This window comes from Mesocricetus auratus, unplaced genomic scaffold (genome assembly GCF_017639785.1).
Source record: "Mesocricetus auratus isolate SY011 unplaced genomic scaffold, BCM_Maur_2.0 Super-Scaffold_100010, whole genome shotgun sequence".
Classification (NCBI taxonomy): Eukaryota; Metazoa; Chordata; class Mammalia; order Rodentia; family Cricetidae; genus Mesocricetus; species Mesocricetus auratus.
Genome location: NW_024429194.1, coordinates 59,266,503 through 59,288,219, shown reverse-complemented (window position 1 = coordinate 59,288,219; position 21,717 = coordinate 59,266,503). Strand labels below are relative to the sequence as shown.

The 21,717-nt window shown below is 40.1% G+C and overlaps 2 protein-coding genes across 6 annotated transcripts in view; one reads left to right on the top strand and one right to left on the bottom strand.

Annotated features, from left to right (window-relative positions):
• CUNH2orf88 (chromosome unknown C2orf88 homolog) overlaps positions 1–10,351 on the top strand; it is a 40,796-nt gene extending 30,445 nt beyond the window's left edge. For all 5 annotated transcript variants that reach the window (XM_040753671.1, XM_040753670.1, XM_013123971.3 and 2 more), the window contains exon 2: positions 6,963–10,351. In XM_040753671.1, coding sequence (XP_040609605.1) covers positions 7,129–7,431 — 303 coding nt within the window. In that variant the 5' untranslated portion in view covers positions 6,963–7,128 and the 3' untranslated portion in view covers positions 7,432–10,351. The remainder of the gene's footprint in view (positions 1–6,962) is intronic.
• Positions 10,352–11,431: 1,080 nt separating this feature from the next.
• Positions 11,432–21,717, bottom strand: part of Hibch (3-hydroxyisobutyryl-CoA hydrolase) — a 78,911-nt gene continuing 68,625 nt past the window's right edge. Inside the window, exons 12-14 of the mRNA XM_040753669.1 lie at positions 18,299–18,418; positions 15,662–15,695; positions 11,432–12,375 (exon numbers count right to left, since the gene is read on the bottom strand). Of these exons, the coding sequence (XP_040609603.1) occupies positions 12,260–12,375; positions 15,662–15,695; positions 18,299–18,418 (270 nt within the window). The 3' untranslated portion in view covers positions 11,432–12,259. The remainder of the gene's footprint in view (positions 12,376–15,661; positions 15,696–18,298; positions 18,419–21,717) is intronic.

Genomic DNA, 21,717 nt, shown 5'->3' with positions numbered 1-21,717 from the left:
AGTTCTTATCAAAGCTTTTACTGTGTTTTCTCCAAGTCATTTTATTGAAGTGTCCCTTAAAGAGCAGAGCTTCTAATTCTAGTGAGGCCAAACCTTTGGGTTTTATGGGTCACAGCTTTGGTGTTATACCTAAAACAATCACCACCAAACCTGAAGTTATATATCGGTCCTTTTTGTTGTTTGTTTAGTGTTTCTCTGTGTGTTGTGCTATAGAAGTGTTAGGTTGTATATGTATACATGGACTTTGGACTCCCATCCAACAATGTGAGGTGCACTCTCACCCTGAACTCTTGGAGGAGGGTCTAGGCCCTGCCCTGGATGAAATGACAGACTATGGACACCCCCATGGAGGGCCTCACCCTCCCTGGGGAAATGAGGGGATAATGGGGGAGTTGGGGGAGGGCACGGGAGGAGGGGATGGAAAGGGTGAGGGACCTGGAACTGACTTGTGAAGCAACCTTGTTTCTAATCTAAATTTAAACTGAAAAATAAATAATAATAAAAAAATAAAGAACCAGGAAAAGCCCTTCCTCCCCAATCTGCTTTTGATCATGGTGTTTCATCACAGTAATAACCCTAGCTAGGACAAACAGCTACCTTTTTTTCCTTGACTTAGGTCATTCTCATTTCTCTGCATGACTTGTAATCTTTTTTTAAGAAACTTGGATGTTACATACTGTGAATACTTTGGATTCTATCTTCTTTGTTTTAATGGTAATTTTATTCTTAAAGTGAGAATACTTCTGTTTTGTCCATGACCATGTTTGGCTGCCTCTTTTTAGAATTGAAGTCTTCCTGGAATGTGACTTTCTCACTTATTTATGTGTTGTCTGTGGCTGCTTCTGTGTTATGATCACAGAAGTGAGTGCTTGCAACATATGTTGTATGTGCGTTTCAGTCTGTTCAGACTGCTTCAGTGAAATGCCAGAGACTGGTTACAAACAACAGGAACACACGTCTTATGGTCATGTGCTGGAAAGTCCAGTTCAGCCTAGACACCAGCAGATTCGGAGTCTGGAATCAAAGAGCCCTGATTCATAGGTGCTGCATTGAAGGGCAGGAATTTGGGGTGTCTTTATAAGGTCAGTATTACGTTAATAGTATTTCCCAGAGTTCCCACTTTAAATATTGCCATGTGAGGATTAAATGTCAATATGGTATTGGAGAAACAGGCACAAGTGCTGTCTAGAGCAATAGCTCAGAAATCTAAGCCACACAGCATCTAGTTCTTTAAGACCTTTGCCAAACCTTGTTCTCTTCTTTTCCTTTTCTTTTCTTTCTTCTCTCCACCCTCCAGAACTATCTGTTCAAGTTCAGGCCCATTTTATAAATGGGTCACTTTTTCTTTTTCTTTCTTTCTTCCTTTCCTCCATTCTTTTTCTTTTTTTACTTCTATGTTCTGCTATTAACCCTGTCAGATGTGTAGCTGGCAAAGATTTGCTCCTACTCTAAGGCCTTCCTCTTCACTCTGTTTCCTTAGTTGTGCAGAGCTCTTTAGTTTTATGAGGTCCTGTTTGTCAACTGGTGACCTTAATTCCTGGGCAAATGGAGCCCTACTCAGAAAGTCCTTTCCTACACTTAAATCTTGCATGATAATGCCTAGGTTTTCTTCTAATGGATTTTAGCATTTCAAGGTTTCAAACTGGGATATTTGATGCACTTGAAGCTAGTTTTTATGCAAGTGATAGATACTGGCCTGGTTTTATTCTTCAGTATATGGATATCCAGTTTTCCAATCACAATTTATTGGTCCTTCTGCCTTCTCTCCAGTGTATGTTTTTGGCCTCTTTATTAAGTATCAGATGGCTACCGGTATGTGTTTGGGTCTGCTATTTTGTACACTGGTCTATATGTATGTTTTTGTGTCTGTACCTGCCGGGTTTTGTTTTGTTATTTTGAGACAGGGTTTTCCTGAGTAGCTTTGGAGCCTGTCCTGGAACTAGCTCTTGTAGACTAGGCTGGTCTCAAACTCACAGAAATCTGCCTGCCTCTGCCTCCCAAGTGCTGGGATAAAAGTCGTGGGCCGCCGCCATCACCACCATGCTGTTTTTATTATTTAGCTCTATAATATATCTTGAAATCTGGAATGATAAATCCCTCTAGCACTGTTTTGGTCATGCTTGCTTTGTCTATCTGGGGTATTCTCTGGTTCTGTATGAATTTTTGGATTTTTTTTATTTCTGTGAAGACTGTTACATGTATTTTGACTGTGATCACATTGAATCTATACATGATCATTTTCACATTAATTCTAACAACCCATGAATATGAGGTCTTTTCATTTTCTAATGTCTTCAGAGGTTTGACGTTTTCATGGTAGAGGTCCTTTACTTCCTTGGTTAGGTTGTCTTAGAGGCTATTGTAAATTGGAGTGTTCCTATGATCTCTTTTTCAGGAGTAGATAAAGGTGCTACAGGTTTTTGTAAGTTGATTTTGTATCCTATCACTTTGCTGAAACTGTTGATTGTTTCTAGAAGTTTTCTAGTGGAATGTATGGGGTCTCTTATGGATAATAAATCATCTGCAGATTAGGATAATTTGACTCCTTTTCCTATTTGTATCCTTGTTGTATTGTTCCAGCTAGTACTTTAAGTTCTAGATTGAGGAGGAATGGACAACCATGTCATTTGATTTTAATGGGGTTGCTTTGAGTATTTCTCTATTTAGGATAATGTTTGCTATGGATTTGTCATATGTATCCTTTTTTAGTGTTGTGGTATGTTTCCTACAGTCCTATTCTCTAGGATTTTTTTCTAAGATTTTTTTTCCTGTATCTACTGAGATTATATGATTTTAAGCCCATTTATATGATTTACTGACTTACATACATTGAATCATGCCCACATCTCTAAGATAAAGTCAACTTGGTGGATGATCTTTTTGATATGTGCCTGTGTTCTATTCACAATTATTTTATTGAAGATTTTCAAAAATCTCTGTCCATCTGAGAAATATGTATGAAGTTTTTATTTTATTTTGTGTGTGCTTCCTTACTTGTATAAGGGTAACACTGGGTCCAGAGGAGTCTGTGAGTGCGCCTTCTGCCTTTTTTTTTCTTTTTTAAAATTTAAATATTGGTTGTATATCCTTGAAAGTCAAACTTGGACAGATATCTGCTTTTAATTCTTTTGGCCTAAGTGTGCCTTTTTTTTTTTAATCAGAGGCTTATTATTACTGTTTCAGTCTATTCATTTGGTGTTTAGGTTGTTGATCTCTTCTTGATTTAACTTTGGTGTTTTGATGCTTCTAGAATTCATGTTTCTTTTAGATTTTCCAACTTGATGGAAGTGTAGGTTTTATGGTATTCTGAATTTTTTTAGTGTCTGTTGTAAATGTCTCATTGTTCCTTCTTTCTTTTGGTTAGCTGGGCCAAGAGTACGTCAACTGTGTTTATCTTTTCAAAGAACCAGCTCATAGATTCATCAGTTCTTTATATTGTTATTTCGTTATTTTTTGCTGTGATTTTTATTTCCTGCTGTCTACCGGATTTGGATTTCTCTTTTATCTAAATTCTTGAGTTGTATTATTGTCATTTATTTGGGCTCCTTCTGGTTTTGTATTGTTTAGAATGTAGGCACACAGAGCTATGAAGGTTCAAGAACTGTTGTTTTTATGTATCCCAAATGTATTGTTGTGTTTCCATTTTCATTTAGTTCCATAAACTTTTAAAAATTTTATCTTGATTTCTTTTTTGACCAGTCCACTAATGAGTTATTTAATCTTCATGAATTTTGCACATAATAGAAATTTGTTTTATTGCATAACAGTCAAATAGGCCACGTGGAACTCAATTTTTTTCTGAATTTAAGATTTGTTTTGCATCCTAGGATGTGGTCTATTTTAGAGAAGCTTCCATGGGCTGTTCAATAGAACATATATTCTTTGGTGTTTGGGTGGAATATTCTGTAGATATCTATTAGGTCCATTTGATGTAAAATGTCCAAGATTTCCTGTTTTTTGTCCAAATATCTATTGGAGAAAGTGAATTACTGAAGTTATCTACCACTACTGGGTTGGTATTAATCTATCCTTAATTTCAGTAGTATGCTTTTTATGAAAGTGGGTGCACCAGAGTTTGGTACATGCATGTTAAGTATTATAATATTGGTTAATTGTTGCCTTGATTAGGAATGAAGTGCCCTTCTTCGTCTCTTCTATTTAGCTTTAGTTTGAAGTTTAATTTTGTCAGACAGTTATATGGCAACTCCTGCTTCCTTTTGGTCCTATTTTCTTGGAATACGTTTTTCCATCTTTTCAATTTAAAGTGGTGCCTAAAACCAAGTTTCCTGTAGATAAAAAGAATTGTTTCTTAAACCACTCACGTTGCCTATATCTTTTGACTGGAGAATTGAGTACATTAATTATTATTCAAAGGTGAATATACTGCAGCAATTTTGCTGGCTTTATTGCTGTTTCTTAGTTGTGCTTTGTATTTAATTAATTACAGCTTCATTTGTTCTCTTCTTAGAGGCTCTTGGCCATGTGTATTCCTCTCTTCAATCTGAAGTACTGCTTCCAGTATTTTATAGGATCATTTTGGTAGACATGAAAGTATTTTGCCTGTTTATATCATGAAAACTTTTTTCTCCTACCACTATGCCAAATAGCTTTCCATCGTGGTCTTTTAGAACTTAGATTGCATTGCTTCAGGCTCCTCTAGCTTAAAAAGTTTCCAATGAGAAATTAGCTGTTATTCTGGGTGGTTTGTCTATGTGCTTTTTCTCTTGTAGCTTTCAGCACTCCTCATGTATAATTTAGTGTTTTAAGTATGATCTCTCAGAGTATCTTCCCTTAGTTTGAGGAAGTCTGTTTCTATATTCTTGCTTAAGATTTGGTCTATGCCATTAACTTAGAATTCTTCTTTCTCATCTATACCTTTAATTAGAAGATGCTATCATATCATGGTATCCCACAGTTCCTGCATGTTCTTTCCTTGTCTTCAAGAACTGATATTCTATCTTCTACTCAGGTTTTAAGTATAGGTTCTTGTATAGCCTTCCTCTTGAGTTTTCTAATTTGGATACTTCATTTTCCAATTTTGTCTTCAGTTTAGTTTGAGTCTCTTCAGTGCTTCTGTCTCTTTATTGAATGTCCTCTTCAAATCCTAGATTGCCTTTGTCGTTTAATTCAGCCTTATTTTTGTGGGTTTTTTTTCCTTGAGCATTACTCTTACAATTTTTCTCTTTATATTCTTTTGCAGTCCATTAAGCTGTTTTTGTCTTCTTTAAGCTCCTTGAATTCTTTGATTAAGTCTATGTTTGTTTGTTTCTTTTTAAGATCTGTGTCCTGGGCTCAGTGAGGTGATTCTTAGTAGAAAACATTTCTATCATACTTACTTAGTGGTAGAGATTGGGAGCAGCATTAACAGGAATCCCAAATATTTAAAGGAAAATGTATAGCAGTTAAGTTCACCACAGGTTAATTTTTCTAGACTTTTTTGATTACAAACTATTAAAAGTGAGTAGACACACAGTAGCTTTTGCTTTCAGGGATGAGTTGTCTCTGAAACAATAACCTTCACTTATGACACTTAGGGTTCCTTGTAAGATCGAATCAGGTCCTGTGGACAGGGATTGTTGACTTCATCTGTGCTGCCATGTGGCTGCGTATTCCTAATGTAGTCACTTACATAAACCCTAAAGTCCCATCTTAAGACAATACGTTCAACAACGACACCCATTTAAAATGCAAAGGCGTGCCACAGAGCATGGCCTACTTCATGTTTAAACACAATAAGAGTAGGATGGGGATAGTTTGGTATAAGAAACCTTTACTTAAAAATAACTTAATAGGGAGTATTTCATTCAAAAGAAAACAAACAAACAAACAAACCAGGTGGCTCCTGGATGTCTGTGCTGTCCAGAGCACACATGGATACGAAGGGCATTATTCTCTTCTCACCCCTAAGTTGTACATATCTGGCCAGGGAACAAAGTCTGATTTGAACAGCAGTCTCAGATGTGTGGGCTCATAGGTTGGTGGCAGGAGCACACTTTGCTTATTTTTTCCTAATAGTAAGAATCAGAAATCAGCAAACACTTTCTGCCAAGGACCAAAAAGCAATCATTTTGTCCTAACTACGCAGTCTCCCATTATTAGCAAAAACCAACCCCACGTAATACATAAACAAATGAGCCCGTTATAGAGACACATTTTTCTTTTTGTTTTTTGACCTTTTGGAAGCAATAGTGATGGCCAAAACCTGCATAGCTTTGGGCCTGTAGAAATGGGGGATGAAGAAATGGTAGACAGATGTACAGAAAAGCTGGGATCATGTGGGATATTTTCTGTGCATACTGCTAGCATCCATACTCCAACCGAAGAAAGACCTTGCCATTTTCATGAGTCTGAAGCACTGGGTTCCTAGACAGCAATGCTCATGGTGGAAATGCTCATTTATACAGGGGTACACTTGCTGCCCAAAAATGGCACCACAAAATAAAATGCTGAATAAAAGTGCCCAAATTTCAAATTGTTTTTTAAAGGATTGACTAAAACTGCCAAATTAAATGCTGTGGGATACCCACCCACCCATGGAAAGAGGCAACAGAGAGAGGGAAGAGAAACAGCAATAGAAAACACAAAAAGAGGGTGACTTGGGGGGGATGGGAATTTTGTGGTTTGCTCGTATGAGTAAGGAGTAAGAGGATAATAAGGAGAATATGAGCAAAGTATGTTATATATGTATGAAGTTGTGAAGGAATTAAAAAAAAACATGGTTGGAATTCAGTCCAAGAATGATCACTTGATAGTAAAAATTTGACTCCATTTACTTTTATAAAATTTTCAAGAGCTCAAAGCAATGTTTGATGAGTGTCCTATCATTCCCACCGAGTGATTTCTCCAGCTTTGGCTGATATAGTTGTTTTTTTGGGAACCCCACTTTTCTTTCAAGGAACCAAGGGCTTCCACATCACCACATCATACAGAACCTCACAATGAAAACTCCCTTCTCTTGACAGGTAAACACAAGACGTGAGGAGTACTGAGAGGGGACCAGTGGCTGCCACAGTGGCCTGAGAGGAAGCCGGTCAACATTGTGTGAACAACCCTGCACTGTTTTCCGAGGATGTGTTGAAGGCGTCTTAATTAACACAGTTTGCCTCCACTCTGCCAAAGCTCTACATCATGGGCTGCATGAAATCAAAGCAAACATTCCCATTTCCTACCACATTAGACACGCTACATGAGAGTGAAGAAGCCTTTATGCTAGATGATAGCTGTCAACACAGGACCCCTTCTCCAGGCAGACCTGGAGGCCTAGAGGAAGTGAAGAAACTCCCAGAGCCCAGTGCTGCGGTCGTTGAATTTGCAGAGCGTCTGGCCAAGCAAATCGTGCAGGACGCCATGCAGCAGTGGGCATGCGAAAACATCAAGTACTACAACATTCCATACATCGAGAGTGAGGGCTCTGAGACCGCTATTGGGTGATGATACTTTGCTGTGCTCTGGATGTAGTCGGTGCTAGCTTAAATACATGAAATAAGTTTTAAAACTCCAACTGGATGTAAAACCGTGTCTATGATAATATTAGTGTAGGACGCTTATGGTGAAATATAATTTTAAGCAGTTCTACGTTAACATCAATGTAAATCTGCTTGATCTCAAATTTGGGTCACAGAAAAGATTGGCAGAGGTCTTGTGGCACCCAGCAACCACTTGTCTGCCATAGCATGCTCTTCCTCAAGCAGTAATGGCATCACCAAAGAAAATGTTGAATAAAAAGTGCCCAGGTTCCAAATGGTTATTTTAAAGGACTGACTTTAAAATAACTATTTCTGTTCATCTACACCAAAAATAAGCCCAGAACATGAAAAAGGGTTTCCTTAAAATGCTTTGACAAGGAATGGATCTCTAGCCATTTGTATCAGGGACTGCCCACTCACTTCCTGTAGCCTCTAACCTACAATTAGAAAACCACCAGAGAAGAGGGCCTCATTGAAGGCTGCTCTTCCTTCCGAGGAAGATGAATTTGTAATTGAAAAGGGTAACTATCACACTAAGCCTCAGGGTCATGCCACAGCTGTCACTGGATAATTTAAACTTTGCACATTACAGCCATCTTTAAATGATAATTTATAGAAGTGATGGCATTAGTTTATGGCATTGAAATATGAAGCTCTTCCATACCTTTTATCCAGTAAGTCTTAAAAATGACAGAAGCCTAGTCTGCAAGGTGAAAATTTGAGCCTAGTGTCATGGCTAACCATGGGTGAAATCTCCCTGCAGTACTGGTGTAGGGGTGAAGGAGCAGACATTCAGGGAGCTGTAATTCTGCTGCACTACAGGGCAGAACAGAAACACTCCTCCCAAAGGGACCACCAATGTGGGATTTAGCAGTCACTTGTGCTCATAGGGCACTCTTAGCCATATAATCTCTTCCTGAACGGAGCACCTGTGTGGGATTCAGCAGTCACAAGGCACTTTTAGGCATATATTATGGAGAGGTTGTAAATTAGGCATTTTAAAACTATCATAAGTATATACTTTTTATTTTTTTAAAGAACTTAACTGTATAAAACTCAACATTAAGAGAAGACTTAGGACAAACTCAGTAGAAAAATAGAGCTGAGTGTCTAGAATTATCACAAAGCTGTGCTAGACACTGAGTTTAATTAGACAGGAAAATAGGCCCATCTACACCAGCCCTTCAGTGATACCATTTATCAGCATACTTGAAATCCAAAACCATTAGAGAAAGGCTTTTGGTATTGTTAATGAAATAGCCAGGTACTTGATTGTCAGTAGTGAGAAACGCTGCCTCTAGCTTTAACAGTAATATGTTGAAATCCAAGCCAAATAGTGTGAATCCTTCAGGTTTTGGCAGCAAAGGGGTCGTTAAAGTGAGTGACAGGCCGTTTGGTTTCAGACACCTGATCTATCATTCTACTAAGTTTCACTAAGCCCTGGGAATCACAGTTCTCCACTGCACTTGTAGTCTAACAGTTTACAGAGCTATAAGCAACTACTCTGTTCCTACAGCGATCTGCACATAAGTCCCAATGCAGAGCACTTTCCATTAAGTACAACCTCTACTTCATGAAGCAGCAGTTTCCTGAAGATTCAGGCAAAAGCCTAGGTCACGAGTTTTTCACTCATTTGTTTCTCATATGAGGACACCTATTGCAAGAGTTCTTGTTATTTCAACTATATAATTAAGTATAAAAAACAATATGTATTTTTTTCAGAGCATGACATAATCTACACAGGGATTTGTAATGGCAAGAGGGTTTGGGTTATATGTATTTCAACTTCAGGCTTCTTCTTTGTCCCATGTTGATTCCCCGAGGGTGGAGCAGGGGTGTCTGCCAGGTCCACATCTAGCTAGAGGTCTGCTCCCTGCTGCCATCCCCTTTCAGGAACTATGGTGGAAGGGTTAACATGGAGCCAGCACTGTGCCCCCAGCCTGGGTCAGGCTTTGTATGTCAGCCCGTGAACAAGAATCAAAAAAGAGTTGAACAAATTTTATACCACACTGGATAGCTATCAGGATATAGTTTGGACTTAATGAGACATCTCTAATAAAGAATCAGCCTTCTTCATGTCTTTATATGAAAACATCTGATCCTCATTTGAGGTCTTTCATTGAGGAGGAGATGACTGAGGGGGATGAGGGACTCAGAAAGATGGATGATTCATTAGCTACTGGACAAGGACATGTGGAGCATCAGTGCAAGGACAGAGGGACTGCTATCAGCATATGGCCTCCCAGTGGTGACTGCAGAAGCAGATCAGCGGAGGAAATAAATGTGCCAATTCTTTACTTACTAAAACTCTCAAAATGCCTCCGTATTCTTCCCTGCCCCCATTGTCTCTTTGGTACAGTTACCTTTTGATTACAGGCCTTTGATCCTACAAGTCTCCCATCTTAGTTGCCTTATCAGTTGTTTGCAAACCACCTATGGTTATTATCACTTAAAGCACAATTTTGAAAGGAAAAAAAACATGATTATCTTAAGCCCAAAGGAATTTGTTCCAAACTGTCTCATAAGCATCAAAAATAAATGCACAGAAATAGCATAATATGCACATACTACTTAATTACCATTGGCATTTGGTGAGATGGGAAGTACATTTTACATTTTATTATTTTAGAAATCAGAAGCTAGACATGTATGTCAAGAAATAGTAATGTATATGTAATGTCTATGTGAAATGACCCAGCAAGCCATGTGTTTCTTCCTAGTAGCCACAAAAGCTAGCTCTGAAGAATTAGCTGCCACTTTACTCACAAACTCGTTTTGTTAGCAAATTCCCTTCACTGTAGGAGTTAACTCTGGAGTGATATTTTTCCCAAATATTTTTGTGAAAATGCTTTTTTGTAACTATAATAAAAGTCTGATTGCAATGAGCTGTCAGTACTTATTTAATTGAAGCAAATACTTTTTGGTGTGGTTCATTGATGTTTCACATACAGACTTCTATTCTGTATTGCTAACACGTACCAACTGAATGAAAGTACACTTACACAGACAAGCTCTTGGGTTACTAAGGTCTAATTTAGGAGCTTTAAGGATATAAATGTAAAACATGGTCAATACCATGGTACTAGTTCAGACATGTTCTGTGTTCCGAACTGTCAGGATGGAAAGTCCTGCATGATAGATTGAACTGAGAAAATGTAAAGCGATACCCCCTGTGCTGGAACCTGCTCCTCTGTGGGTATGTGCAGACATGAGCCCAATATAAGCCCAATGTGAGCCCAACTCAAGCCCAATGTGAACCCAACTCAAGCCCAATGCTCTTTTCAGTTCTGTTGGTTTTGTTCTTACCTCATATTCTCCTAATTTTTCAAGAGCCTGGAATGGAGGAGAAATTATAACAAGATACAAAATAAATGATTGGTTGACTGTAATGTAAAATTATTATGACTTAAACCTGTCAGGGGCTGGAGAACTGGCTCAGTAGCTTAGAGCACTGGCTGCTTGCTTTCCGAGAACCAGGGCTCAGTTCCCAGTACTCATATGGCAGCTCATAATTGTCCTTAACTCCAGATCCAGGGGTCCAATGCCCTCTTATGGCTCTGCAGGCAAAGTATGCATACACAAAAAAATTTGAAAAATTCTGTCAGCTTCCAATTACTAAAGATGTTTTATTTTAAATTGCTTCTAACTTTTCATATAAAGGTTTGATGTTACTTATAAATAGCAAGGGTGTGTCTTAGAGACTGGAGTTTCTTAATTCCTCCTTTTTTTCCAGGTTAGTAAATACTGCAAATAACAAGAACAAGGCTTTCATTTCTGCTGGGGGTGTATTTTCTGATGACCCAGGGAAGGCTGAGCTAGTGTTCTGGAGATGGAACTTCATACGACCTTTTTCTTTTTCCAATAAGATTTTTCCTGTTTACAAAGTAACTCTTCTGTTATGGTGTTTGTTTAAATTCACTCACAGTTTTTAAGGAAATGTTTATAAGGAATTAACATACTCCCTCCAAATTTCAGTATCTTTATTTTTGATAATCTGTACATAATTTGATCAACATATGAACTGCCACTGGAAGCTAAAGTCACCATTTTAATGAGAGATAATAACTTAAGACTCTCTCGAGTCTTGAGAATTTCCCATCTTCTGAACCAGGGGCCAGCAAACCATTTCTGAAGATCACAGTAGGTACTTAAGGCTTTGCAGGTCATACAGTATACGTCATGGTGTATTAGGGTTTCTATTGCTGTGACAAGACACTGTAACCATGACAACTCTTATAAAGGAGAACATTTATTGGGGCTGGCTCACATTTCAGAGGGTTAGTCCATTATCGTCATGGCGGGAAGCATGTCAGACATGGTGCTGGAAAAGCTGAGAGTTCCACATCTTGATCCCAGGCAGCATAAGCAGATGTGTCACTGAACTTAGCATGAGCACAGGAGACCTTAAAGTCCACCCCCACAGTGACACACCTCCAACAAGGCCACACCTTCTAATAGTGCTACTCCCTATGGGGGCCATTTTCTTTTAAAGCACCATTATGGCCACTTCCAACAGCCACAGATAACAAGTATGGCTATGCTGTAGTAAAGTTCTATAAACATTAGTGTTTGAGCTAACTATTGTATCATGAAACATAAACACTGGTGTTTAAACTTCAGGTGACCATCGTGTCATAAAATGTTAGTCTTGTCATCTCATTTCCAATAATTTACAAGTGAGAAAACTATTTCCTGCTTGCAGGCTGCATGAATACAGACAAGATACCAGACCTGGCCTCTGTGTTATATGTGCTGACCCTTGTTCCAAAGTAAACTTTAGGTACCTGATCACCTCAGAATTTCAAGTCACTGCTCCCCAGGGATTTAAAATAACTATTCAAGTCTTCATCAGTTACTTCATTTAAATTGGCTGGTTTCCACTTTGGATTCTGGTCTTTGTCAACGAGAACTGTCAAAAGAAGGCAAAGATGTTAGCACATCTTTTTCTGTCATTATCAGATTTAACTACTGAATTGATAACTGTGTCTTACTAGGCATGGTTTTCTATAAAATTTTTTCTGCAAGGTTTATACGTTTAATAAAACCCAGGGAACTAATCTGGTAGCTTAAACATATTGTAATCTGCTAAATCCAGTATTGGTGCAGATGGGAGGGGAGGCAACGGAGGAAGCGGGCCCAGGCTTCTAACCATGCTTTGAGAGGAAAATTAATTACTTGAGGTAAAGGAAAGTACACATAACTAAATGTAGATGTCCTATAGTATAGATGGCTTTGAATTAAAAAAAAAGAATCAATCACAACATCTTCTACTCCTATTTCATTTCAGACATCACTCAGGATAGACACATTGTATCCCCATAGGATTCTAAGTGTAAGCACTTCAGAAAATAGAGAATACTTATTTTCTGGTGTTAGTGCACACAGTTACAAATATGCTATTCAGGCACCTGGATGGAGGGTATGCAGGAGCTCCATATTGTTTGTGACAAGTACATGTCAATCTGCAATTGCAAACCACTAAAAAAACATGGCTAAGGTAGCAAGTCTCAGCCATGACTAACGTATATAACTTTAATAAAGAATGGAAATGGAAGGGGGAGATGCATGTTTGCTCTGCTGTTGCTGTTTGGTGGTGACAGTACAAGAAGTAAACCTTAGGCAAGCATTCTGTCATTAGTCTACATTCCCAGTCTAAATATATAAGCTCTATAGAAAAACCCAAATTAAGCACAGTTGGAGCAGCAGTCTGGGAACCAAGGAAGAAGGATGCCTTCTTGAATAGATAAAGTTCTATGTACAGTTAAATGTAGACACTGGAGATGTATCTGCTTCTAGTTTTGTTCTGAGACGGGAGTTTCAGGTAGCTGCAGACTATAGGCATGCTGCCAGTTTTTTTTTTTTTTGTTTGTTTGTTTTTTGTTTTTGGTTTTTTTTTTTTTTTTTTTTGGTTTTTACAAGACAGGGTTTCTCTGTATTGTTTCGGAGGCTATCGGTCCAGCCCGGCCTCGAACTCACAGAGATCCGCCTGCCTCTGCCTCCCGAGTGCTGGGATTGAAGGCGTGCGCCACCACCGCCCGGCTCATGCTGCCAGTTTTGTACTAGAGGCATACGTCTGTCTACTGTGGGAAGCAGGTCAGAAATGGCTGTGATCCCTCCTGACCGAAAGCTTCCATTTCCTAGCCAGTGTCAGCAAAAGACTAGTCCTGGGGCATCCTTCCCTCCACAAGACTCTCTCCTTTAAGAGGCAGGCTGGTATTATCTACCTCCTTGGGTAGAAGGGCACAGGAACAAGCACTAATCAGAGCTGGCTGTGTTCCTGCAAGACAGAAAGTCCTGCCCATGCAGGAAGCTAGGCCTGTGGGAGAGAGAGCTTCTAGCCCTTAGCTCTACTGGCAGGGTTCATTTTTATCTTCTGTAACCAAAAGGGACTTTGTCCTAGATGTTAAGATTAAGGATATTTAAAAATCATCTCCCTAATTTGCTGACAAAGCACTATAGTTGTAAATTGAAGCAAGAATACTAAACAGTCTTACTCCAGCAGATGCTCCTTTCTAAGAGTCTATGCTGAAACAGGGGCAACCATGCTGTCTCACTACCCAGCTAGGCCTCGTGGTGCATGCCTGTCATGCCAGCACTCAGGAAGCTGAGGCAGCAAGATGACAGGTTTCCGACTAGCCTGAACTACACAGTAAAAAGGCCCTTCTTCAATTTTAGATACGAAAGTAGCTTGATAAGCAACTGCTTTGGTTTTGTTGTTGTTGCTGGTATTGTTGATGGGCTTTGTTTTGTTTTGTAGACATGTGTGGCTATGGCTGGCCTGTAGACCAGGCTGGCCTGGAACTCACAGAGATCTGCCTGCCTCTGCCTCTGTGCTGGGATTAAAGTTGTGTGCACCACACATGCCAAGCACTTCCTTTGTGATTCAACCTTCTGATGTTGACTAACTTCAACTCCATTTTCATAAAGTGACTGAAAATATTTACTTAAAACATCTAAAACTGTCTTGTATTTGTAAAGGGGCTATTATGATATTTAACAAATACATTAATAACAACTCTAAAGCAGTATGCCCCAGAGGGGGGGCACAATTCTGATCTGCACACATGGAGACCTGCAGAAATTAATGGGAAAGATGCACACTTTGATTTAACCACACAGCCACCAATGCAGACTCAAACCCATGTGTTTCCTAAAATGACCTACACCTTATGTTTATTTATGATATGTCATACTACAAATTATGAGAATTCCACAACAATAACAGAAATTTACCAAGTCTCAGGGTGTAGAAAACATCACCTTGTACTCAAGAGAAATATTTCTGGGGTTGGAGAATATAGGCAGTGAGTGGTGGAGCAGTAACACACACACACACATACACACACATGAAAATTGGTTGGTATGATGATTGGAAGACAGGCAGGATGAGGCATGCAAAATTTATACAGAAGAAAATAACTCATTTTATATATGGAACAATAGATCTTTATGAACACAAGAACTACTCATAAAAGGAATGGCTACAAGTTTGCTAGAGGAAAACAACATAAGCTTTTCCTAAATGTGCTGCCTGGAGATGAGCAAAAACATAACATATGTGCTCTCCAGTGATGCTACCTGCTGAGACACCAGGAGGTGGGCAGTGGGTACAGACACTGCCTGTTCATTCATAAGGGAACGGATGGTACAAAGGAAGAAGAACAGCTGAGGGCTTCCCTTTCAAAAGCAGCAGGGTGCGTATACAAGTTCACAGGGCAGGCCCGGTGAGCAGAGGGGGCCTGGACAGAAACACCCATCAGAGAACAGTGCCAAGATGTGACTGTGAAACACTAGCTTTGGAGACATATTCCCATATGAGACAGACAGACAGACAGACAGACAGAGAGGAGAGAGAGGGGGGAGAGAGAGAGGAGAGAGAGAGGAGGAAGAGAGAGGACAGAGGGGGGAGAGAGAGAGAGATAGGAGAGAGAGATAGGAGAGGGAGAGAGGAGGAAGAGAGAGAAGAGAGAGAGAGGACAGAGGGGAAGAGGGGAGAGAGAGAGAGAGATAGGAGAGACAGATAGGAGAGAGAGAGGGAGAGAGAGAGAGAGAGAGAGAGAGAGAGAGAGAGAGAAGAGAGAGGAGAGACCATTCTAAAAGTTTAATTTTCACTAAAACAGCCACTGAAGTTAACTGAGAATTGACAAATCCTCTTCCCGAAAGTCACGAAGGAAGTACAGACACCTGTCACTTACCTGCTCTAACGCCTTCATGAAAATCATGACCTTCCTGAAAGAAAATCCAGAGTGCACAGAATAATTATGGAACCTTCTCCTATGCTCTTGCTCTCCCATCCACCTCAGCCCTTCATGCCTGAGACTGCAACCTTGACCATGGCACTCAGAGACTGGACCCCTGCAGAGAGCTCCCCTCAGACCACTTCCCAACCCCACTGGCTCAGGCAAGCCCACTGAGGTACAGCTTAGCTCCTCCTCAGGTTGGTGCAGCCTACAACTCACCCCTCCCGTGCTGCCTTTCTGGTGATGTTTCTCCAGACCAGGTTTGTGAAGCCACTGATACAGCCACTTGGTCTGGAAAACGTTCTCAGTCCTCAAACTTTTAATACTATTCCAACAAATTTCCTACACTAGCTGTATCCTCAGCTTCCTATTGAAAAATCATAGGAATGTGAATAGTTTAATAATTTGTGGTTTATAATTATAAGTCTCACAGGCACAGAAAACAGCCCATGATCTATGACCTCTCCTCATTCTCAAGGTAATGTTCTAAATTATTTTTGCCTTCATGACTTCTATCCTTCTCACTCACTTTACCTCCTCCAATAACAAGAGACCCCCTCAACACACACACACACACACACACACACACACACACACACACACACCATGTGTTCTCTGCACCAAGATCCTTGCGGCTGATGCAGCCTCCAGACTTTTCTCTCCTTTTCAAACTAGAAGGGAGGAGGGTCTCCCTTTCGAGGGCCAGTCATACCTGCAATCCATTCCACATATCTCCCCTGACATCACTGCTGGAGGCCACAGGACTAAGTGGCTGAGGACGTGCAGTTCAAGTGCCTGTCCCTACCAAACGGTGACTGTATTGCCTTGAATGTAGTTCCCTTCTTGAAGTGGCTCCATCATGGGACTATTTTAACTTGTGTCCTAGCACAGGGGCACAGTGAGTGTGCAGTGCTTGCAATGTCCTGCAACCTTGTACCATTAGCACACCTGTAATCTCCTTTCTCTTTGGCTAATTCCCCGTCCTTTATGACCGTGTTCTGATACCTCACATCTTACGAATAATCCTCACAGTCCTAGATTCCGTTTCAAGAAGCAAAGGCTGTATACATACATTATTTCCCCTCCAGTTTATGGCACTCTAACTTCTGCCTCTGCCACTCTGAAATGGCTTGCCAACTCACTCACTGATTATAAACTTCCCTCTTACTATTGCCTTGTTTTGCACAGATTTGGGTATGTGGTGTTTTCATTCTCATTCAATTTTAGTAATTTATTTTATTTCCTCAGTGATCCATTTATTATTCAATAGTATATATCTTAACTTCCAAGACTTCGTATGTTTTCTGTCACTGTTGATATTTAGTTTTATTCCACTGTAGTCAGAAAAAAATACAAGGAGTTACTCCAATTTTCCTTGGTTGAGAATTGTTTTGTATCATAATATGTGGCCTATTTTTTGAGAAAATTCCATAGGCCATGGAAAAGAAAGTGTACTTTCTAGTGTGTGGGTTCAATATTCTGCAGGTAACAGCCCCATCTGATGTTTGGTCCCACTATTTTTCAGTTTATTTTTAGATGGTGTGTCCTTTAATGAAAGTGGGGGTACTGAAGTCATTACTAATTTATTGGGGGTAATCACCAGCTTTATGTCTAGTAGCATTGGCTTTATGAAATTAGATGTGCCAAAGTTTGTTGTATATATGTTTATAGTTATAATGCCCTCTCAATGGATTGTTTCTGATAAGTATAATGTGACCTTCTTTGTGGCTTCATATTAGTTTTAATTTGAAGTCTCTTTTGTCAGCTATTAGGACAGTAATTCCTGTCTCATCACTGTTTGCTTGGAATGGACAACTGTGCCCTGATTGTCACATGTGTCAGACTGTTGACTTTGTGATGTTTGTTTTCTTAGTATCCCTTGTGTAACTACTGACATAACATGAATTTTTCTCCCTGTCACCTCCTATTATGCTTATCTTTCTCTTCAATCTGAGGTGTCCTTCTACTATCCACTGAATTGGCTTGGTGGTCACAGATTACTTTTACATGCTTTTGTTGCAGGACTTTTTCTTTTGTCTTCAATTATGAAAGACAGATTTGCCCGGTCAAATAGCCTGGTTTGGGATCTGTGGTCTTTCACTGGTCTAAGCCCATCTGACTTTGAAGGTCTGCATTGCAAATTCAGCTGCTATTCTGATAACCCAGCTTTCTATGTGACTTGGTCTGTCTCTTATAATGTTCACTGTCCTTTCCACACTGGGTACCTTTAGTGCTTTGGTGGCATATGATGTGGGGATCTGTTCTGGCCACATTTGTGTTCTGTATGTGTTGTTCACCTAAATGGTTTCTCCCTAGATTTGGAATTTTTTCCCCATGACTTTATTGGAAATATTTTCTGTGCCTTTCAACTGCTTTCTTCCTCTTCAATGCCTATAATACATAAGTTTGGCACATAGATCCTGAATGTTTTCCATGAATTTTTTTAAAGACTCATCATTTTCTCGGACTATGACCCAACTCCTTTAAGCCTTGATAATCTGTCTGCCACTTGCTTATTCTAGTCTGAATTGTACATGTTCTACAATGAATTTCCTAACAAGAAAATAACAACACTCAGTATAAAATTCTTACCATGCATGCTTGACTTAGCCGGTATTCCATGGTCAGTACCTCTTGCAAGGTCTTTGAGGAGCCTTCCATGAGCTGCCTCAGTGTGATCTTCAGGGATGCCGGAGACATTTTACTAATTATCTTTGGAGAAAAAAAATATTCCTCATTACCCAACTGCTCCTTTGCTGTAGGTAATACCCTGGCTAAACGTCCATGGAAACCAGAGTGACACTGTGCTTTAGAACTTCTTCATGTTCCAAAGACTTATTAAAAACTGTGCCTTAACTTAGTCCTGCCAAAACGTGAAATAACAACGTTCTAGCCCACCACAACAGTGACACAGACCACTCCACAATGTAGTAAACTTATCTAATCAAATAACCTCATTTAAGTTTGCCTGGCATAAGCTAAGTAGAGATTACACAGAAGCAGAGTATGCATCATTGCAGGAACATCCCTCATGAATGTCAGCAGGAAAAGAGATCTGAGCAACCAAGAAGGGAAGGAAGGAATCACGGACTGCTCTGACCCCAGCTATCGGGAAAGTGCTGAAAGAAAATAAGAACGAGAAGGAGTAGAGAGGTAGCAACTGTGATCTAGATATGTGTCTTAACTGAAGTAGGCTCTTCACCTCTGAAAAACCTGCGCATACACACACACACACACACACACACACACACAAACAGCTCATGACTAACCCTTCTTTAATATTAATTAAAAAATAAGAATGCCATACCTAATCCTTCAGCTACAATGCCATGCGACTTGTTCTGAATTTAAAGATCCTATTACTAGTGTTCCAAGTCACACATATGACTGCGACCACCTGGCTGATCCAAGAGGTCATCACATACCTGCACGCTCCTTTATAACTGCACATACAAGTTTCTAGTTGATTATTGATTTAATGACTCAAAGGTTTAAACTGGGTTCAAACAATTCTCATCTCAAATTCTGTATTTTTAAATTTTATTTTCTTTTTTAGTTTTGCATGTGTGTATTACTTGATTATAGTCTACTGGGTATCTTCTTATCCCCCTTCCCCACTGAACACTCTTCTTTCCAACAAGCAACATGTCTCCTCACTACGTTAATGCCTTTTGTTATATGAGTGGACAATAGCATGTAGTTAGGGTTCCCTGCATGCAGAGCATGACGGGTGGGGGTGGGGTGGGGGAAGTACTTGAGCACAGTAATTTACCAGTGGTTACAGCACTGAGGAATACTATTCCTCTTCCCTGGAAACTAGTAACTATTGATAGCTCCTCAGGGAGTGGCGGGGCCTCAGGAGCTCCTCCCCAACCCATGGCAGAATGATAGGCCCAGTCTCGTACAGGTTTTGTTCACATAGAAGGCTCTGTGTCCTCTGTAACATCCTCAAGTCTGTCCGTGCACACTCAAGGAACAGAGTGGAGAGAAAAGGATCTCACTTAGCACTTGCTGAAGCTTAGCACTTGACTACTACACAGGAAACAGTTCAGGAGGTATCAGCAACCTACCCACAAGCTCAGTGCTAGTGAAGAGAGGACAATGACAGAGGCCTTTATGAGTGGCACCCTTGAAAGGGCTATACTTCTGAGTGAGGGCCGTTAGGATACTAGTCCACATTCTGGTTCTAACAGAAGTTGTATTCCAGGTTCTTGTTTGATGGCTGCAAGCAATGAGGCTGAGGACAGCAGCATAGCAACCTGTATGCACCACGTGCCACACTTGGCAGGCATACAAAGGGACCATTTTGCTGGCATATCCCTTCTTTCCTTTAGTGAGAATGGACCCACATTATCTCAGGGAAGCACTTGAAAGAACATCACTATGCTAAAACGTATGTTTAAACACAGCTCCTTTCTGGCTTTTCCAGTCTCCAGAGACAGCCAAGTTCCCAGCAGCCCTGTGGTGTTCAAGCCAGCTCCCCAGCACTTCACTACAGTCATTGCTCAGAAGGTCCATTCCAGTTTATAAAATGGGGGTGGGCTTCCTCTTTTTATATGTCATCTGTTGGCTACCAGTTAATAAAAAAGGCCACTTAAAGTCCTATTTACTCATGCTTGTTACATGCCTGCAAACAATGAAAGATGCTTGCTGAACCTGCTGTCTTATGGCCTGTGAACTACTGAATGGCGCTAACACACTTAGAGGAATATGAGTGTTGGGTATTGAACCTGGATCCTCTAGAAAAGCAAGGGTGCTCTCAACTGCTGCCATCCCTGCAGGCTATGAAGGGGAAATTTATGAAGAACATTTTCCTTAGAAGTTAGAGAAGTACTTTAACATGTTTAGTCCTACTTTGTAAAGGGGGTAGTAAGATCATTTCATGGGTGAGGAAGCTGGGCCTTGATGCAAACTGGTCCAAGTGAAAGCTGGAATCCAAATTCAAGGTTATGAGCTCCAAAGCCCAATTCCTTCTTCTGTACAAAGTAACAGCCTTGACACCAAAGAGAAGTCCAAGGAAGATGATGGTGAGAGAGACACCATATTTGGGATTAAATAGATGTGACTAAACCCTGTCTGTAATTTTGATGGTAAAGAGAAACGCAAAGGATTGTAGCTTAAGAAGGCCCAAGGAGGAAGCTTTAAATTCTTCTTACTGCTCCCTAGCCTGACTCTGTCTGTGATGATGTTACTGGATGGGGATGCACGGAATCCATGGACTGAGCCAAGCAATGACTTCCCACTGTGAGTCATTGTGCTTGGGCTCAGACACCAATACCCTCAGGTCTTCAAACCTGTCTTGGAATCTACTGACTCTCCACTTCTCTACAAGACAGCATTTAATTTGGGATTCACAGTTACGAAGGATTAGAGTCCATGAACATTATGGTGGGGAGCATGGCAGTAGGCAGGCAGGCATTGTACTGGAGCAGTGACTGTAGTTTACACTTGATTCATAAGTATGAAGCAGAGAAAGTTAACTGGGAATGTCATGGACTTTTAAAACTTTAAAGGTCACCCCAAGTGACAAACCTCCTTCAACAAGGCTATACTTTGTAATCCTTTCCAAATAGTTCCATAACTGGGGACCAAGTCTTCAGACAGGTGAGCCCATGTTCTCATTCAAACAAACATGGGCAACAACTAAAATACTTTTAGAAGAAAGAACAGGAGGCATTTTTGCATATTGGGAATAAGTGACATTTCCTAAAACACAGAGGAAAAACAGCTACAATAGGCTTTGGGTTATAGTTCACTGGTAGAACTCTTGCCTAGTACCCACAGATCTTGGATTTAATTCCAAACACTAGGGTGGACAGAACTATTATAATCAACCATACTAACAGAGAAAATGTTAAAATCATATTATCATCCTACACAGCTACAGAAAAATGATAAACTCTAACACTTAGAACAGTAATTATAAAAAATCCTTGTAGGCAACAAGGCAAGATTGGCTAAAGAATGTCCTTAAGATACATAACAGCAATAGCAACTTTGGTGTACTTAGA